The sequence below is a fragment of the Megalobrama amblycephala genome, linkage group LG18 (genome assembly GCF_018812025.1).
Source record: "Megalobrama amblycephala isolate DHTTF-2021 linkage group LG18, ASM1881202v1, whole genome shotgun sequence".
Classification (NCBI taxonomy): Eukaryota; Metazoa; Chordata; class Actinopteri; order Cypriniformes; family Xenocyprididae; genus Megalobrama; species Megalobrama amblycephala.
Genome location: NC_063061.1, coordinates 34750039 through 34769783, shown reverse-complemented (window position 1 = coordinate 34769783; position 19745 = coordinate 34750039). Strand labels below are relative to the sequence as shown.

The window sequence follows — 19745 nt, the reverse complement described above, 5'->3', positions numbered from 1 at the left end:
TTTATTTTAATAATGTATTAGTAAATGCTAGAATTAATATTAACAAAGATTAATAAGTGTTGTAGAAGTGCAGTTCATTGTTAGTTCATATTAACTAGTTAATATGAAGTGTTACCTTTTATTTTAATAAACATCAAAAATCTAAAAGGTTTGCATCATACCTGAGACCTAGATGAACACTTACAGTTGGTTTTGTGACTGTAAGTCATTCTCTTTAAACGCTATTGAAGGTAGAAACGTGAATACCAAACTTTAGAGACGGTCCCTAAATTTGCGAATATCAAACGTTCAGCGTCAGACCAACTTTATGCCAGTATCTGCTTTCTTGGAGCCTATAATTATAGTACAACTTACATCACAAATGAGGTGCATGTTTGGTCTTTTATATCACTGTACGAGTCCATTTAGCTGTGTTAAGAGTTTTATATGTCCTGACGGCAGGGGAATCCTATGACACATGAGGGAAACCCTAGTATTACAACACAGTGCCGCGATATAAAGTTAAGGAAACTAAACAACAGAGAGAAATAAATGTCTACCTCAGATTTAACGTTTGATCTGTACACCAGCATCAGGGAACAACGTTATACTCTCGTTCACTGTAGAGAAAGCTGTAGTCTACACAGTGAAAGTAACCATAAAGACACTGAATTAAACATAAATGCAGCTTTAGTGTCTTTATCAGCTTTTCTGCATTCATACTGGCCCTGATAATCATTACACATTCACTTACCACTTGCTCCATTTCTGTAAATCCGTTTTATGAATGAACGAATGAATGATGACTTACTAGCCGTACTCTGGACTTCGTAAACAGCCGCTAGCGGCACCTGCTGGTGAAGAAGACTAACAGCAGATGGAGATCATGCATCGGTACTCCACTGGTTTTCCTGCAGTTCCCGGATGTGAAATGTTGAACATCTGAATTTGTGGAAGCGAATTTGTAAAGCGAAATAAAATGGACTGAAAATTGCCAGTCGAATTTTATAGGTTGTATTTTTAAACATAACGAAATATTTTGGAAGTGAAATCTTAACGGTGAATATAAATTATTGAATTTTTAATAATGAAAATGTGTCTGAAATATTTTTAATTGAAATAATCACAGCTTAAATATACAACCATTTTGAATTCCAGCCCATAAAAATGCAAGCCTTAAAGGGATAGTTCACCCAAAAATTTAAATTCTGTCACCATTTATTCACCCTCAAGTTGATCCAAATGTAAATGTTGGTAACCAGACAGCTGATGGTTGCAATTGACTTCCATAGTATTTTTTTCCCCCTACTATGGAAGTCAAAACATCATTGTTTGTGGTTCGGCTGCAGGTTGGGAAGCAGGCTAGAACAGACTGTGGATGAAATATCCAAGGCTATTTTTTAAATATCAAATAATGTTTAATGTTTATAATATTTATAATATTTTATTTATGTAATTTCTGGATTTTAAATGACTGTTGTTGCTAGCTGCTAAGGCTGATGAGATGTTATCTTACCTGTGAATCATTCATCCTTATTTTTAGTAAAAAAATTTAAATGAATTAATATATTTTTAATTTTGTAATGTTTTGTTTAACAGGCAGTGATTTCAATAACAATCAAATCACTGGTGTTGTTTTTAATACTTGTTCTTGTATTTTTGTTATTCATGTTGAAATATTAAATATCGAGTGTCTATTTTGTATTTTTTCCAAGTCTTTTAGTAATCATTTGTAATGATAAGATCCTACAAAAATCCAGTACTTTACTTCAAGACAAACAACAAAACACAGAACAGTTTTTCAGGTGAAGGAAAATCTTGCAAATGACAAGGTAAGTAATAAAATTAAAGTCTTCTTTCTTCTTTCTTTTTAGTAATAATTAGAAATGTAAGAAATAAGTTAGTGTACTGTTGTGCATCCACTTGAGTTTGATCGTCTATTATGAGTCACACAGTTTTCCTAAACCTAAGACAGCAAAAGTAAAAGCTCAGATTATAGCTTATAATTACTGAATTTGTGTTCATCTTTAAAGTTGTTAAAAATTGTGAAAATAAATATTACAGTAAATATTTTAATAATATAGTGAGATGAAAATTGTTTGCACATAGTCCTTAATCTCCAGGAGAAAGTGAGTGAATAGTTTTAATACATTTTTATTATGCTTGTAAACAGTAGATGACATTAATAACATAAACTTTGTATACAATGACTACACAATATATATCAAGAATATATTCAATGTCATCAGAACGCAGGACAGTAAAAGAAAAAGTTAACAATGATTGATAAGAAACATATCAAAGGATAAGAAAAGCTATAAAAAAACGAGAGATTAATTTTTTTGTGGTGGCGACGTACCCCTTCTCTCATGTAAAAGTACACGACTGTCTCCTTCAGTAGGTTATCCACAGCACAATTGACTCACCAGTGAATTGTTCTAAAGCTCCCATCTCTGGTCGACTCTCTGAGCACCGTTACACAGGTTCCCCTCACAACATGAGACGCTCGCAACACCAAGATCATATTCTATGCCATCACAAAGTGATTTAGAGGCACAGCCTTTTAGCGCCATTGACCGGCCTCCAGAAGTTGCTGATGGAAAGAAAGAAAATAGGTTGATTCAGTCTAAGCTGGACATTGGTATATGTGATCTCTGTGTCAAATGATTAAACCTAAGAGAGTTTAAAAGATCATGACTTTAATCTTCTTCCTTTTTCAGATTCTCACATGTTATTTGAACACAGCGGTCTTCGTCCCCTGTACAGATCAATGTGTTTGTGCAGCTCTGAATATCACAGTAGTAACATTTCCTTCCATTGGGGATGTTAGAGGGATCTACGGGAGGAAAACAGGAATTATTTTAATAATTTTTTCTGTATAAAATAAATCTCCTTTAACTGCTCCATTCAGTCAGTTCATGACAGAAAGCCACACCCTGTTTTATTTCCTGATTGAATGTCATTTGGAAGTAAAATGACTTTACAGAAGATAGTCATTTGCACATGATCATTGAAGGACAATATCTGCAGCATCTTGGAGATTACACTCATCTGTGTCACAGCAGGAAGTAGTTGTTTTTATATATCCTAAGTTCAAGGACCCACTTTGACAGACAAGAGCACAATCTTTAGTCTTCACTTTAGTATTAGTGTCACCTAAAAAACAAGAATGACACAGGAAAGACCAATTAAACTGCACATTATTTTGATGGAAAATTTAATTATAAATGTCAAAATGTAGCATGTTTCTCATTCAAACATTAAAAAAATCATAACATTATGAGAGAAAATAAATCAAATATCAGAAATATATGTGCATTATTCTGTGATTGAAATCATAAATGAGTATCTGTTCTGTTGCAGCACCAGAAAATAGTGGCAGCATCTCTAATCAGTCAATCAGTGAAATATAACAGTAAATTTCAATCATATTGGACTTACCAAATTGTGTTCCTCCTGTTGAACTCATGCACTTTGAATATCCACTATGACATGTTTGTACTGTTTGATCTGCACAAGAACCATTCAGACCCTTACACTCATAACATCTGAGAGAGTGTCCTGTAGTAATAAAACAGAGACAGTGAGAGAGAACATCTAATGATCTGTATTAGTAATTAAAAACATCACAAACTATTTGTCTTTGTCTGTAATGAAACAGAGACAGTGAGAGGGAGATCCAATGAAACAAAGAAAACATTGTCTTTTTGTTTATTTGTACCTGCAGTGAAAAGAATGAAGAGAAGAAAAACTGAGATTTGCAGATCCATCTTTGATCAGGAGGTGAATGAAATAACGTCTGTTTCAGAGCTCATTTTATAGTTTTTTTCAAAAGGGGAGTGTTTTCATGAGAAAATGAAAGTTTAACAAAAGTAGGCACTTCTTGAAACAGAAAGAGATTTTTAATTTTTCCCCTTGAAGAACACACACATATAACTGCTGAAATTCTGACAGTAACAAACCATTTTCCATTAAAACAGGAATATACTGTAGAAAGCAGTGCATTATGGGTAATATTTTTCATTTTTGAGAAAGTAGCCTACAGGAATATACTGTTTTTTTTTTTAACAATGCTAACAAAGAGTTAACAACGCTCAAAGTCGACACTCAGAGGCTGTGTTCTAAATCACACCCTATACCCTCATTCACTATTCCCTACATTAGTTCACTAATATAGTCCACTTGACAGAGTGAATGAAAAGAATTGAGTGAATTCAGACACTGATGAACACCTGATAATCAGAATCACTGAAGGACAGAGAAACAAGACCAGAAAAAAAGAGAAGAGACGAGCAGAAACTCAAGAACTACAACTTACTTCAGCCACAACGAATGTGAAACCAGTTCACAAACCAGTTTGACATTATTTCTTTCATACATGTACACACTCAAAAAAATAACTTGTTGGTCTAACTTAATTCAATTATGACACCTATTTCCACACAGTTGAACTGATTTATTTGAACTTAAGCTAGGTTAATTGTACTGATGAATAAAATTCATCCTAATTGAATGAGATCACACCAGTTTCATTTGACGTATTCTGTGAATGTTTCCTGAACATAATTCACTCTTGTTGATCCAACCAGTGCTATTGCAATTCAGACTGGTGCCCTTGTGCAGAGTTGCTCAAGTTTTCTGTGAAACATTTGTAGCATGCATGTAATGATCAGGTAAAGAACTTCTCATCACTGGCCTTAGCACAGTTAAAGCTTGTTGAGAACAACATAAATTTATTTCATGTAGCCACCAATAGCCTAACCACAAGGTCTACACTTCAGCATAATGGTAACCTCATAAAAATCGACATAACATAAACTCTTTTAAATGTCAAATATAACTGAACATCAAACTTTAAAATGTATTTCCCTTTCCTAAAAAACACATTAAACAGCACTTAATTTCAACATTTACTGTCCCGATCTATCCGTACGCAAAGCATGCTGGGAACTAGAAATCCACTGCCCAGTTTCAATCAATGCAACATAAATGATTTGTGTAGTCCCAACACAAATGGTTTAGGTTAACCTAACAATTTGCAAATTTAATTTCATTTAACATAATACAATTGAGTGCAAATGCCAATTAAGTAAAAAACTAAAGATTTGTGTTGGTTCAGCTTATTTTATTTAAATAAACTGAGCAAGCAGCTAGAATCATTTTTTCGAGTGCAGAAGTTCTTGTTGAGAATTAACAGATTTGGATGTTGATGTTTTATTGAAAATAAAAATGTATTGAATTTGCTTTAGTTGAGCTCTTGACTCTTTTACATTAGCTTTCTCTGGCTGCTTGTAACTGAGTGTTTATAAAGCAAAGTTGTTATGGCAGGAAAAAGCCAACATGAAGTTGATCAGTTTTTTTGCCTGTTGTGATGATGCTGTAATCATCTTGGTCTAATTCACTGATCTCTTTCTGTGTCTAGTCTTTGATTTAAAGGTGCCCAAGAATGCTTTTTCACAAGATGTAATATAAGTCTAAGGTGTCCCCTGAATGTGTCTGTGAAGTTTCAGCTCAAAATACCCCATAGATTTTTTTAAATTAATTTTTTTAACTGCCTATTTTGGGGCATCATTAACTATGCACTGTTTTTTTTCAGCGCGCCGCCCCTTTAAGACGCGTGCTCCCTACCACACGAGCTCTTGATTATATTACAGCACATTTACAAAGTTCACACAGCTAATATAATCCTCAAATGGATCTTTACAAGATGTTCGTCATGCATGCTGTATGCATGCTTCGAATTATGTGAGTAAAGTATTTATTTTGATGTTTATATTTGATTCTCTATGAGTTTGAGGCTATATGCTCCGTGGCTAATGGCTAATGCTACACTGTTGGAGAGATTTATAAAGAATGAAGTTGTGTTTATGCATTATACAGACTGCAAGTGTTTAAAAATGAAAATAGCGACGGCTCTTGTCTCCGTGAATTCAGTAAGAAACAATGGTAACTTTAACCTCATTTAACAGTACATTAGCAACATGCTAACGAAACATTTAGATAGACAATTTACAAATATCACTAAAAATATCATGATATCATGGATCATGTCAGTTATTATTGCTCCATCTGCCATTTTCGCTGTTGTTCTTGCTTACCTAGTCTGTTGATTCACCTGTGCGGATCCAGACGTTACTGGCTGCCCTTTTCTAATGCCTTTCATAATGTTGGGAACATGAGCTGGCATTATGCAAATATTGGGGCGTACACCCCGACTGTTACGTAAACACGTCTTTTAAACAAATGAGATTTACATAAGAAAGAGAAAGCAATGGAGTTTGAAACTCAATGTATGTCTTTTCCATGTACTGAACTCTTGTTATTCAACTATGCCAAGGTAAATTCAAATTTTGAATCTAGGGCAATGGTTATTTTATGTTTATTTATTATACCATGTCTGTTAACAACAGCATAAAAACTGCAATGTTTATGATGATGAAAACTATATCACCTGATCATTTTGTTTCTGGTTTCTTTGCATCAAATTATGTGTTTTGGTAAACACTGTTACAAAGACCACAAACTCACACAAAAAGCCAAACTAAAGGAAACACTGATAATTTTCAATAAAACATCAACATCTAAACCTCTGTTAATTCTCAAAAAGAACTTCTGCTGAGATTTTGAAAGATTTATTGTCTTCTTTTATTTTCAGTTAATTTCAGGCTGTGTGGCTTTAAGTCAGTTGTAGTTGTGCTTCATTTTCTGAGAGTGCAAACATTGATTCAATGCCATTACATTACAACATCAATTGAGGGTGCAAAAGTGATATTGATTCAATGAGGTTAACATTGACACATTAACATTAATTTAACATTATTTCGATCATTGCTTATTATCTGGGATGTCAAACAGCATGTTAGTATTACCCACATTACCCAGAAGGCTACACTCTAAAAAATGCTGGGTTAAAAACAACCCAAGTTGGGTTGAAAATGGACAACCCAGCAATTGGGTTGTTTTAACCCAGTGGTAGGGTTAAATGTTTGCCCAACCTGCTGGGTAGTTTTATTTAACTCAACTATTGTTTAAAAATTACTGTATTGCTTAATTAAAATTAACCCAAAGTATGTTGGAAATGAACATTTATTAATGTTCAATGAATAATTATTAAACAATAAACATTTATTAAATTGCTTATTAATTAATTTTTATTAATAAACTATTAAACTATTAAATTTATGTTAATAAAATATTAAAGCTTATTAATAAACATTCACCTTTTGTCTATTATTGTTGCCTCTAATTGCATCTGGTTTTTAATTTCCCAACTATTTTGGGTTCATTTTAAGCTAGCCATATAGCAATTTTTAAACAATAGTTGGTTTAAATAAAACTACCCAGCAGGTTGGGCAAACATTTAACCCAATTGCTGGGTTTGTCCATTTTCACCCCAACTTGGGTTGTTTTTAACCCAGCATTTTTTAGAGTATATATTTTATTCTGTTTATATGATCATGTACTGATATACTAATGGTATAAATTTCATGTTACATCACGTGGGTCAAGTTTTCCCATAATATTCTATTTTCTGGCTAGATAAATCATAAAAACCTTAAAAGATAATTGTATACTATGAAAGGTCATCTAATAATTTAACTAGGGCTGTCAATCGATTAAAAATTTTAATCTAATTAATTACATACTCTGTGATTAATTAATCTAAATTAATCGCATACATAATTTTTGCTGTGAAAGTATTAAATATTTCAATTCAAATGAATCAATGCAGGGTTTTTCCTGGGTCAAAAATGGTCTTCGGTGGTGACAGACATGGTCATCCACACAAACAGTAAAAAGTGCCCTACCCACGTGATCTGCGAGCCCGATACTGACAATAAAGTACCCATCACTCTCACTGTAATTCATTCTTGCCCTCTTTGCAAAAAAAAAAAAAAAAGTGATTTTATAGCTTTGTAAGAGAAGATGCTTTTTTGCTAAACCTGAAAAGTATTAAAAAGTAGCATTTAGAAGTTATATTAACTAATAATATAATTTTCTACCATATACAATTGAATGCACCTAGCTAACAACAACTTGCTTTGTTCTGGTTTCACCTCACTCCAGTCTAAAATAACTGATTTTATAGGTAGGCCTAATTTACTACACATTGTCATTTAAATAACCTGAAAATATTCTGGATTATTAAGGCTATTTTACTTACCACTCTTGCTAAATGGGGTAAGCACACTTATTTTCTCATTTCAGAGTTGTTTGAGTAAATGATTCATTATAGACCATGTGGACAGATCTGTTGTTGTCATGATTCATTAAAATGAATCTGTTCAAATGAGTCATTAGGTCGCGAATTGGACATTAGCGGACGTTGACGCGTTGCGTGCGAATCGCGACTGTCATTAGGACATCGTAAAAGATTTGTCAACACAGAAAACACTTCACCACTGGATAGGACTTTCTTTTTGTTTACTGAAAGTGTGGTTTATGTCAGCTGCACGTGCAGGGCGCCTGTCAGAGAAGATGAGGTGACGTTCTTTTGAGCACTATTCACACCCAACGGTTATTCAGGAAAAAACATTCTCTGAATGCGCCTCGTGAAACATGGATTCGGTCTTACGAACTTTTAGCATCGTGTCAGTTGATTTAGATTATTATGTTCGAGGTAGAGAGAGTGCAAAGAAGGTGCTTACTTTGAAGACAAAGAGAGCTCGCGTGGACGAGGGAGGAGCTCTGCTCGTTTTGTCCGTCAGCGCAGCAGTCATCTCCCTCCTTCATTTTACAGACGAATGATGGCTAGAACGGCTCCAGGTTCAAAGGTCAATACGGAATGGATTAATCTGCGTTATTTTTCTTAACGCGTTATTTTTTCTCAGATTAATTAATCGAAATTAACGTGTTATTTTGACAGCCCTAAATTTAACATCATACTTTCTCACCTTCCATAAAATTGAAGCTGCATGGCTACATGACTTGCCCAGGCCAGCGATGCAAGAGCACCCTGCTGTCTCTACTGCTCCCAGGTTTGTCACCAGTACCCAGGCCGAGTGTGCTTGATTGCTGGACTGACTAGGCTGAACATCAGCCTTCAGAAATACCAGGTCTTTCAGGCCTACTTGGTGGAATAATACAAGACCACTTTACCACTGTGAAGGTACTGGTAGGATTCAGTGCTCTTGTAGTTTTTCATAGCAACACCATCTACTCCAAGGGACAGCACAAATTAATTAAATGTATATTCCCCCGTTACGTTATTTCTGGCCACTTTCTCATGTCATCCTTCCAGTCACTAGTGGCGATCCTTGAAGGATGCGATACATTGTATAATGTAAAGTTTACTTATACTGACAAATTATCTTTGGTTTGTAGCGCTGATTACACTTCCTCTGTCTGTGGCATTTGAGGCGGAAGTCGAAAGACAATCGCGTTCACCGGAAATGGATAAAGTGGGCGGGATTACATAAGGTCTATAGAGGGTATGCATTGACATCACTTTCCCGCCGGAACGCGCTCCTTCAGCTGGACTGAGTGGTAAAAGAACCTGCTGCGTGACTGGATTTAATAGAGGAAACTGCAAAAACTTGAGTAAAACAAACGATTACACTAAAGGTTGGTGTAATGATGGGTCAGTAGAGTGTGGATCCATTTGCAGCTTTATTAACACAATGCCAAATACAAACAAGGGCAAGGCAGTACCGTAAACAAGGACAGGCAATGGTCGGGGCTGACAGCAGAGAATCAGAGTCAGGTCACAGGCAAGGATCAAGACAGGCGGCAAACAATCACAGATCAGTAAACAGGCAGGAATCAGGGCAGACGGCAAAGGTTCACCAGAGGTAAACAGTCCAGGTAATAACGAGATATCAGTCCACAAAATAAACGCTCAGAAATGATCACCACAGCAAATCAAGACTTCACAATGGATGTGTGTGTGCGCGTCTTAAATAGTGTGAATGTGATGCAGAGCAGGTGTAAACGCAATCAGTCCCAGGAATGAGGGCCTATGGGAGATGGAGTCCGGAATGGTTGTGAGTCAATATTCAGGTGATGGCTCCCTCCGGCGGTCCGGAGGATGCACTGTGGGAGTCGCATTCGTGACAGTTGGGCTCGAAAGTATTCCTTACAACTTGTCAAATAAACCTAATCCATGGAAATTGACATGCAGCCAGGAATCGTGTTTCCTGACATTTATATGTGCCTGATTTCGACACAGGGACATATATAAAGCAAATCTGCCTGTGAATATTTTATATAATTACAATATAGGTCGGTTTAAATCCGAGTAATCACTTATATCAATGTTATATATCATCATATCATCCAGCCCTAAAACTTGTATAGTTTTTGTCAGTGTTTATTTAAAAACACCCAATTATGTAGAATTTAAGATGGTAAATATTTAGTTGATGAGTTGTCAACATAATATATAACAATACAATATACGGTATGATTTTATCTCAAAAGCCAACATTTTGACACAAAATGATAACTGCAAATCCATGTTTCTCTGCCTGGAGTCCAGCTGTTTCTGTGAATTGCAGTGATCCATTTGCAGTCTTTAAATATATACCTCAGGTTTTATGTCAAAGCTATTTGTACAGTCAACAAAGCTCTTTCCCGTTTTGGATGTGTTTTGTGTGTTTTTCGCGGCATTCACGCTGAAAACCAATGCTGCCACTCAGTGAGCGTGGCTGCAGTCTTAACGGCTGACGGTGATGTCACGTGCAAACCCTCTATACTCGTTGACCTTATGTAGCCCTGCTGTCTTTTGACTCCCGGTTTGAATTTCCACAGCAATCTTATGTATTTATGAATTAACTGATCGTTTTAAAATCTTCCTGGTCTACTGACATTAAGACATCTGCTTTAAATATTACAATGCTCATGATAACTTTTCTTAACTCTACAATAAGTAAATCCACTTCACTAATTATTCTTTCACAGTGATGCCATAGAAATATATAGGGCTACTGCAAAAATGGAAGTTCAAATACAAAATTCTCAAGATGGCTGCACGCACGTTTCTCTGGCGCATAAGGTCTACAGTTCCCATCTAAGTTACATTAATATAAAACCCAATTCAGTATTTTTCTTCCTATATTTCACAAACAGTGAGCTTAGCCTGGTACAGTATTTGCTCTGCTGGCACTTCTGTCTTCTCTTTTCCCAGCATGATAATTGGATAATAATTGTATAATTAAGTGATTAATTAAGTGATGATTGAGCATTAGAACAGAACAGAGAAACAAAAGCTAAAACTGACTTCCAGCCACAGTTTTGGATGAAAGTTTCAGCTATAAATGCAGTGTAAAGTTTAATTGTATATTAAGAAATATTCTTGTTTTAGTGGAATCAATTAAAATAAGTTCAGAGTACTCATAACATTGTTTTTTTTTTTTTTTAATGAACTGAATTGAGGTAATCGGTTTCATCAAATGAAATGAGTTACCTTAACTTGTTGGGTTTTACAGTGAATGAATGCAAATTCCCGCGATTAACCTCTGGGATTTTGGAGCACCAACTTGTAACAGTTGGTCAATGCGTTCTTTTATTGATTCCCTGTCTTATTCTGCCCTCTAGTGGCTAATATCAAATGAGAAAATGCTGCTATCCTCACTTAGTGTAAATAGAATATATATTTATTAAAAGTATTAAATGGATGCGGCCATATTGGAAGAACAAAAACCCACACAACACCTTCGCCTAACCCTACCCAATAAATACTTTTAATATTATTAAACACTCGTTAGGCAGTTTACTTCCACTTTTAGTACATTATTTTCATTTTTATTAAAAATAAGTGCCTTTCTGATGTGATAGCCTATGTGATGGGCAAATAGAGAAGAGCAAGCTCGGCAAAAGGCAGATTTGAAACCACAGCGATCGCAGTAAAAGCTAAAACTGTGAGCGAACACGCTACTATTGCGCCACGGAAGACATTAAATTGTGTGTCTTTTATTAAACTTGATATACAATAATGACTTATGTTGAAATAACGAGTTATGTCGAAATAACGACTTAATTAATATCTTGAAATATTACGAGATAAGTTTTCTTTTTTCTCCCCACCATAAGTTTTCTTTTTTTTTCTATCATGCGGTGCAGGGCTTCCATATTTACAGATAGCCTACTTAAATTCACAGTAAAAACAACAACAACAACAAAAACATTTCTTTAGCTGATATAATGTTAATTTACCAACCTATTGTAGTACTTATATCTTTGTAATACACAGATAACTGCCAAAAACTGGTGATGGTAGTGTTGGGAGTAAGGCGTTACAAAAGTAATTATATTAGAGTAATATATTACTTTTTTGCTGTAACGCAGTAATATAACGCATTACTAATAAAATTTGGGTAATATTATAATCATTACAATCTCAGAAACGCACGTTACAACGACGCATTTTAACCCGAAATTAAGTGGTGTTGGTTTTATTTTTTACCAGCACCGCAAGACATTCCAGCACCAGAGCAAAAAAAATCTGCAGGTAAAATAGTGTCTATTTCCTGCTGCTGGAATTCGATAGTTGAGATGACTGCAGAGACGGATTCTACATTTGTGAGATGGACATGTACTCCCATTACTTTCAGAGAAAAGGACAAGAACGTAATAGTCAAGTGCAATATTGCAATATATGTGCGGCACTGAGGGAACTTTCTAGAAATAGCACTTGAAAAAACACCTGAACACACTAACACTAAATAACCTATAAGGGTCTGGGAAGATAAAGAATACACTGGACAAGAGCGTGGGCAAGACAAAGCAACAGATGTAGAAATATCAGTGAGTCGTGAGAGCACACGCCTTCTGGGAATGGACACACCCTCCACAGTAAAATACAGGTTCTTTATTAGCATCTGATTCCATGAAGAACATTTAATATTTATGGAACCATTCTATTGCACAAAAGATTCTTTATAGTGGAAAAGGGTTCTTTAGATTATTAACTCTAAATCTTCCATTTAAGAAGAAAATGGTTATTTTAAGAACTGTTCACTGAAAGGTATTGGGGAACACAGAATGGTTCTTCTATGTCTTCACTGCAAAACATTTTTATTTTTAAGAGTGTAAAACCGGGGACACACCTAACGATTAGTTGAAACATTCTAAGACTGAACTGAACACACATACCGATTGTTTCCTTTGACGGGAGCCGATTTATATACTCACACATGGAATTTGAACACCGACTGTAATCGCAGACTGAACGCAACTGGCTCTGACTGGACGCGTTTGAGCGCGATCAGTCATAAGTATCAATTTATATTTATAATCGGCCTTACAATCGTTAAGTTAAGTGTGCGCGGTTTAAGCAAAGTATTGTTAAGCTCTCTTTGGTCTATTTCTCTGGGAATGAGAACATTGTACCAGTCGCACTGAGACATTTCAAATGATACCAAACAGGGAGAACAACGTTCCGCAGCCTCACATTGGTTAAATAAAACTGAACAACTCAACTCTCCTTCAGTGGATTATTGTTACATGCGTAATATAATTTTTGTTTCAAAACTATTTATTTCATGTCAGTCAGAATTAGGCTAGTTGCCTTGTTTGTCACTTGTGTCTCCAGTTCAGTTTTTATTAATTCCAAGTTAGTTCCCTTAGGTTTAATTACATTTATCACCTGTCAATCATTATGTCTCTCTGTGTATTTAAGCCCTTCGTTTCCTCGCTTCCTCAGTTCATTGTCTTGGCTGGTAGTTTTAGTATTAGGTGCTCATGGTAATCTGTGTGTTTCCTTTTTGAGTTCATTATTAAAGACAGTTTTTTTTCATTATTAAATACTCTCTAAAAATGTAAAAAAAAAAAATAATAAAATAAAAAAAAATGCACTTTTGACTGCACATAGGCATTAAGCTTGTCCAGCCTTAAAAAATGCATTTTTGTTTTCTTTTTGTCATGATTTGAGTGCTTAGAAACAAAATTTGTTAGATAGTTGTCAGATTTCATTGGTGATTTCAAATATTAATTGTTAACTTGGTGAACAGCTTTGGAGAATTTTCTGTTCAAAGAGATAGGACCTGCTCTTGCACGACTGAATTAGATGCCCCAGAGGCGTTCCAAAGATTGTTGCCAAGGACTTGCCCTAAAGGGACTTTAGTCCCTTTCTGGATTCCATCACGTTTTCCTTTAAACCATTTTTCTGTGTGTGAGATTCCAAAAACATCCTGTGCCCTTTTCATCATGTGATCTTTCTCTGTACACCTTAAAGAGATGCAGGCCTCACGTCATAGTAATGAGTGACCTTATATTCCTTTTATGTACTTCAGTCACTGAACTGCTAGTTTCACTTCTTATATTCTAATTATATAATGCAACTCTGGACAATAAAGTGTGTGCCAAATGATTGAACTGCACTTTGAGTCTGTCTCATTTTTTGGCATCCAGGTACCTGCTTTTCTGTGCCGAATTGCTCAACCTAAAACATTTTCTCTAACTATTTGATCTTCAAATTATTTTATCTGACACTGTGCTTTGTTTGTGTTAGCCCAATTTTTTTGTTCTTTAATTTGTTTGGAAAATGCATGGATGGATATTTTTATTATTTTGGACCAGAAAAAAAAAAAGAAAAAGAACAAAGTTTTTCTAATTTAAGATGCATACCTGACATCAGAAGAAAAATTATATATATATAATGTATTTTTCTAATGTCAGGTATGCATCTTTTGTTATTTCAGAGCAGTTGTTGTTTTGTATTGATCATTTTTGAACTGATTGTGTAATTGGCATGATACTTTGATCTTTTTAAAACTTGGGGGAAAAAACAACTTTTATCTTTTTAGTGCTTGTGAATGTGATCAAAATGATGAAACTCACTCTGATGTGTTTTAGGATCATTAAAGAATTTGTCTTTTATAGTGTCCAAAGTCTGATCTTTAATGATTTCAGAGAAAATGAAACTGTTTAAACAGGATGAATCATGAGCATCCAGTGTGTTGGTGTTGGTCATATATACTGAATTGCAGCTACTTTAGGGCAGTGGTTCCCAACCTTTTATACACAAAGACCCCCCTCCTCTCCGAATCCATACTGCATGTTTGTTAAAGAATGCATCAAAAACTTGGGTGTTTATATTGATAGCTCCCTGAAGTTGAACACACAAATAAATCATGTGGTAAAGTCAAGTTTTTATTTTCTTTTGAGAAATTTGGCCAAGATGAAATCATGTCTGACTTTTAAGAGCCTTGAATTTGCAATCCATGCTCTCATATCATCCAGACTTGATTACTGTAATTCGCTGTACAAGGGTAGTCAAGCATCTGTCCTACAGCTGCAAAAGGTTCAAAATGCTGCCGCAAGATTGTTAATCACCCCATATTTCAGTGGACCCGCTTTGCATTCACAAAACTAGGTAGGATGAGCGCATAGTTGTCTTTCCATTCTTCTTTGTATGCCCTATTTTTGCTGTCAACTTTCCTCTTTAGACTCTTTGATAGTGCCATTTTCTCTCACCAGCTAGCTTAAATGTTAACATCACTCTGCACACAATGTAATAGCGTACGCAAACAATTAAAAAAAAATGCAGTTTAGTATGTGAGGATGCCAAGGAATACTTCTAAATGTGTAAAAATAGGCTACATCAAATCATTATTACAATAAGTTAGGCTCCATTTTGTAACAAGCAAATTAAAATGATACACATCTATTATTCACAATATGGAAAGAGGAAATAAAACAGAGTTTGTTATGAGCATGACTCAAACATGCCATTAATGGGCTTATTCAAGTCTTCTTTTATTTTTTGAGTCATTTTTATCCATTTCGCATCTCCTACATATGTGTGTTTTAGCAAAACTGTCTGTGTTGCAAGCTGGTGAATGAAGATACTTCACAGGTTAAATGTCACTACTCTGCTTTATTAATTTATCCAGTGTAAAACCCGGACACCGCCACACAAATGTGGCTTTTTGTTAATAACTGTCCTACTACAGGATTTAAACAGCTCAATACCAGTTACAAAATACACTGCAAAGGCAGGAACACACCAAGCCGACGCTGACGAACTAGTGGCGATGAAAGCAGACTGCGGGGTTGGCTCACGTCAGCAGCGTCTGGGTTCAAAGTTTCTCTGACACACCAAACCGACGCTCGATAGCCGATGGCCAAGTAGCACATCACTCTGCGCCTGCATGAGATGAAATGCCTTTCTGTACCAGCAGGTGGCAGTAGCTGAACGGCCAATCAGAATGATCAGATGGCCCAATGGACCGAGCTCCAACGTCGATTCAACATGTTGAATCGCCCGAAAAAAGCAGACGAGGACCAACTTCAGCCGACGGTGTGGAACACACTGAGAAAACTTAGTCGGCCGACGAACAAAAACTACCGACGGCTGACTGTCGGCTTGGTGTGTTTCTGCCTTAACAGTCTGCCACAGGCAATTCTAGTTTCATTTTATTCATTTCTTAAATTATACTTTGACTATGTTCTGGTCCACCATGTAGTGGCGAAAATATTTTTGGCCCAATGCCAAGCTTAATTGCCGACCCCTGCCATATTTGGTATCATTTGAAATCTTAGAATCTAAACTTTACAGAGAATACTTTTAACTTTTGTTTTTATGATAAACAAGGCGGCAAAATTTAGTTTACATATGCACTGATCCCAGACACGAATTTCCGCATGATGATTGCGAAGAAAATTTTCTACAAATAAGTATTTTTTATATTTTTCACAAAACAGTCATGTCATATATCACAAGAAATCTATCATTCCAAGGAATTTGCCCATGTAGATTAATTGTGTGACATTCATAGATCGAATGATCTTCCAAAGGATCATTATATTCTTCCCTTCAGGTGCATTTGAATAACTCTTGCATACAATATGATAAAGACAAAATTCTTTTAGGGTTTCCTGTGAAATGACACCACAATTTTGCATTTAGAGCAATGTATGTGGGTATGGGAAGCTTTTCAATTTGGGTAGGCCAATTCCAGGTGGGAATCCCCAAAATGGTCCTGGAGTTTAAGAGATTACCGTAAACACATCACTCCATCTTTGGTCTCTCTACATTGGCTTCCTGTACAGTATAGGATTGATTTTTTTCAGCATCTTTTATTAGTGTATAAATCTTTGCATGGCCTTGCACTGGCTTATTTATCAGATTTGCTAATTGAGTATCAGTCTGGAAGAACATTGAGATCAACAACTCAAAATTAACTTAAAATTCCAAGTACCAAGTTAAGTCAGAAAGGGAATTGTGCATTTTTGGTAGTAGCACCAAGATTTGGAATAGTTTACCCTTGCATGTTAGGGATACTGAATCTGTACATGTTTTTAAAATACAACTTAAGACACAGTTGTTTGCCATGGTGTATTTGTCTTGTTGATGATAACAATAATAATAAGAAGAATTACTGTATTATTATTGTGTTATGTTTTGACACTGAGATGATGTAAAGCTCATTGGTCAACGTGTTGTTTTAATAGTGCTATATAAATAAAACTGACATCGACAATGAAAGATGACAGAATTTCCATTTTTGGATCAACTACACTTTAAGGAAGTTGGTTTAAGTAAACCTATACATTTCTTGCAATTCTTTTTTAAACCTTGATGCCTTCCTTTTAAGTTTCTGTTACAAGAACTGCCTTCTGTTAAACTTTCATTTTATCATAAAGACCCTCCCCTTTTGATAAGATATAAAATGAACACTGAAACAGGTGCGTTATTACATTCTCCTCCTGATCAAAGATGGATCTGCAAATCTCAGTTTTTCTTCTCTTCATTCTTTTCACTGCAGGTACAAAGACAAATAATGTTTGTGATGTTTTTGATTACTAATACAGATCATTAGATGTTCTCTCTCTCACTGTTTCTGTTTTATTACTACAGGACACTCTCTCCGCTGTTATGAGTGCATGAGTCTGACAGGTTCTTGTACGGGACAAACAGAACAAACATGTCTCAGTGGATATTCTCAGTGTGAGAGTTCAACAGGGATAACAAAAGTTGGTAAGTCCAATATGACTTAAATTTACTGTTATATTTGACTAATGGAGATGCTGCTATAATTTGCTCAAGCTGCAACAGAAAAAAATATTCATTTTTCTGATGGAATTTACAATTTCAATCACAAAATATTCTACATAGATTTTTTTTTTATTTGTTTTCCCTCAGATTGTTATGATTTGTATTTAAAAACAAATAAATAAAAGTGCTAAATGTTGACATTTATAAATCAGTTGTCCAGTTTAATTGATCTTTTCTGTTTCATTCATATGTTAGGTGACATTACTTCTAAAGTGCAGGCTAAAGGATGTGTTCCTGCCTGTCAAAGTGGGTCCATAAACTTTGGCCTTGTCAGGACAGCTACATCCTGCTGTAACACAGACCTGTGTAACCTCCAAAATGCTCCAGGTATTATGCTTCAACGACTGTGCAAATAACTATCTTCTGTTAAGTCAACACTCATCTTACTTCAAAGGACATTTAATCAGAAAATAAAAGGGTGTGACTCGCCGTGAACTGATTGAATTGAGCAGTAACTAAGTTGTTTCTGCTCAAGGAGTGTTGTATTAGATATGAGAATATAAAAGAATACTTTATTTCCTCCTGTAGAACCCTCTAATGTCCCGAATGGAAAGAAATGCTACACTTGTGATGGGGAGAGCTGCTCAGCCATATTGAGCTGTTCAGGAGATGAAAACCGCTGCATTACAGCAACAGGTGAGAATCTGAAAAAGGAAGAAGATTAAAGTCGTGATCTTTTAAACTCTCTTAGGTTTAAACAAATGACACAGATCATATACCAATGCCCAGCTTATGTAACTGTTGTAGGCCAGTAAAAGCTGTGCGTGTAAACTCTCCTGATCTCTAGCGACTGTCGCTACAGACTACAGTCTTTAGCCTCCTCATTAGCACGCCCGCTTCCCATGCCGGAGACCACAGTTCAAATCCTGCTGGGAGTGGGTCAAGTAGAAATGGTTACTCATAGACTGAATCAACCTTTTTTTTCTTTTCATCAGAGACTTCTGGAAGCGTGACAGCGACGGTAAAAGGCTGTATCTCTAAATCCTTTTGTGATGCTACAACAGCGGTTAGAAATGTTGTGAGCATCTCATGTTGTGAGGGGAACCTGTGTAACGGTGCTCAGAGTGTCTCCCAGAGCTTCCTGTTCCTCTGCTGTTCTCTGCTCTCCTACTTCCTGCTGCACTGAATCCAGCAGCTCTTCATCCTACAATAATACATATATCAAATCATCTATCAGAGGAAAATATTAGAATTATTTCTTTATTCATTCAATAAATAAATCATCTGTTTATTTTTTGTATTGAATTTGTAAAACAATAATTGTGTTCTCAATATAAGGATTTTCCTGTGCAGTTAAAGATCACAAAAGCAACAAGAGTCTTGTCTTTGATAACAGGAGTGAGCAAGTTTTTAATGTGAACAGAGTCCATAGAAGCAAACAATGTCTTTCTTTTGTTCCATTGAATAAACATTGTCTTAAATCCACTTCCTGTCTCTCATTCCTTGATGCTGATGATACATAATAAAAAATAAAAAAAGGTAATTGCGACTTTTTAATCTCACAATTCTGATTTTCTTTATCTCAGAATTGCATGTAATAAAGTTGCAATTGTGAGTTATAAAGTCAGAATTGCGAGATATAAACTAAATATAAAATATAAAAAGTTTATTCTGACTTGTTTTCACAGAAAAAAGACGCAATTGTCTTTTTAAATGTTTTATTCTGTGGGAAACAACCATCCATAATAATCCACCTTCTTACACACTACCCTGTAGAGCGGTGAAAAACTGTGCTTCCCGATTACCAACATGCACACTTGTTACCCAG

General features: G+C 35.5%; 2 protein-coding genes across 2 annotated transcripts in view; both read left to right on the top strand.

The window, feature by feature from the left end:
* LOC125253453 (urokinase plasminogen activator surface receptor-like) overlaps positions 1-19745 on the top strand; it is a 551125-nt gene that overhangs the window by 493659 nt on the left and 37721 nt on the right. The window lies entirely within an intron of this gene.
* On the top strand, positions 17575-19389 carry LOC125253450 (prostate stem cell antigen-like). The gene is made up of 5 exons (XM_048167409.1): positions 17575-17687; positions 17780-17899; positions 18173-18304; positions 18506-18613; positions 18913-19389. Exons 1-5 carry the CDS (start codon positions 17639-17641, stop codon positions 19101-19103), a joined length of 600 nt encoding a protein of 199 aa, XP_048023366.1. The 5' UTR covers positions 17575-17638; the 3' UTR covers positions 19104-19389.

Excerpts from the sequence above, each read along its gene's own strand:
- LOC125253450 (XM_048167409.1), top strand. The coding sequence starts at position 17,639 with ATGGATCTGCAAATCTCAGTTTTTCTTCTCTTCATTCTTTTCACTGCA. Across the intron at positions 17,900-18,172 it reads AACAGGGATAACAAAAGTTG|GTGACATTACTTCTAAAGTG; the intron begins GTAAGTCCAATA and ends TTCATATGTTAG. Across the intron at positions 18,305-18,505 it reads TAACCTCCAAAATGCTCCAG|AACCCTCTAATGTCCCGAAT; the intron begins GTATTATGCTTC and ends TTCCTCCTGTAG.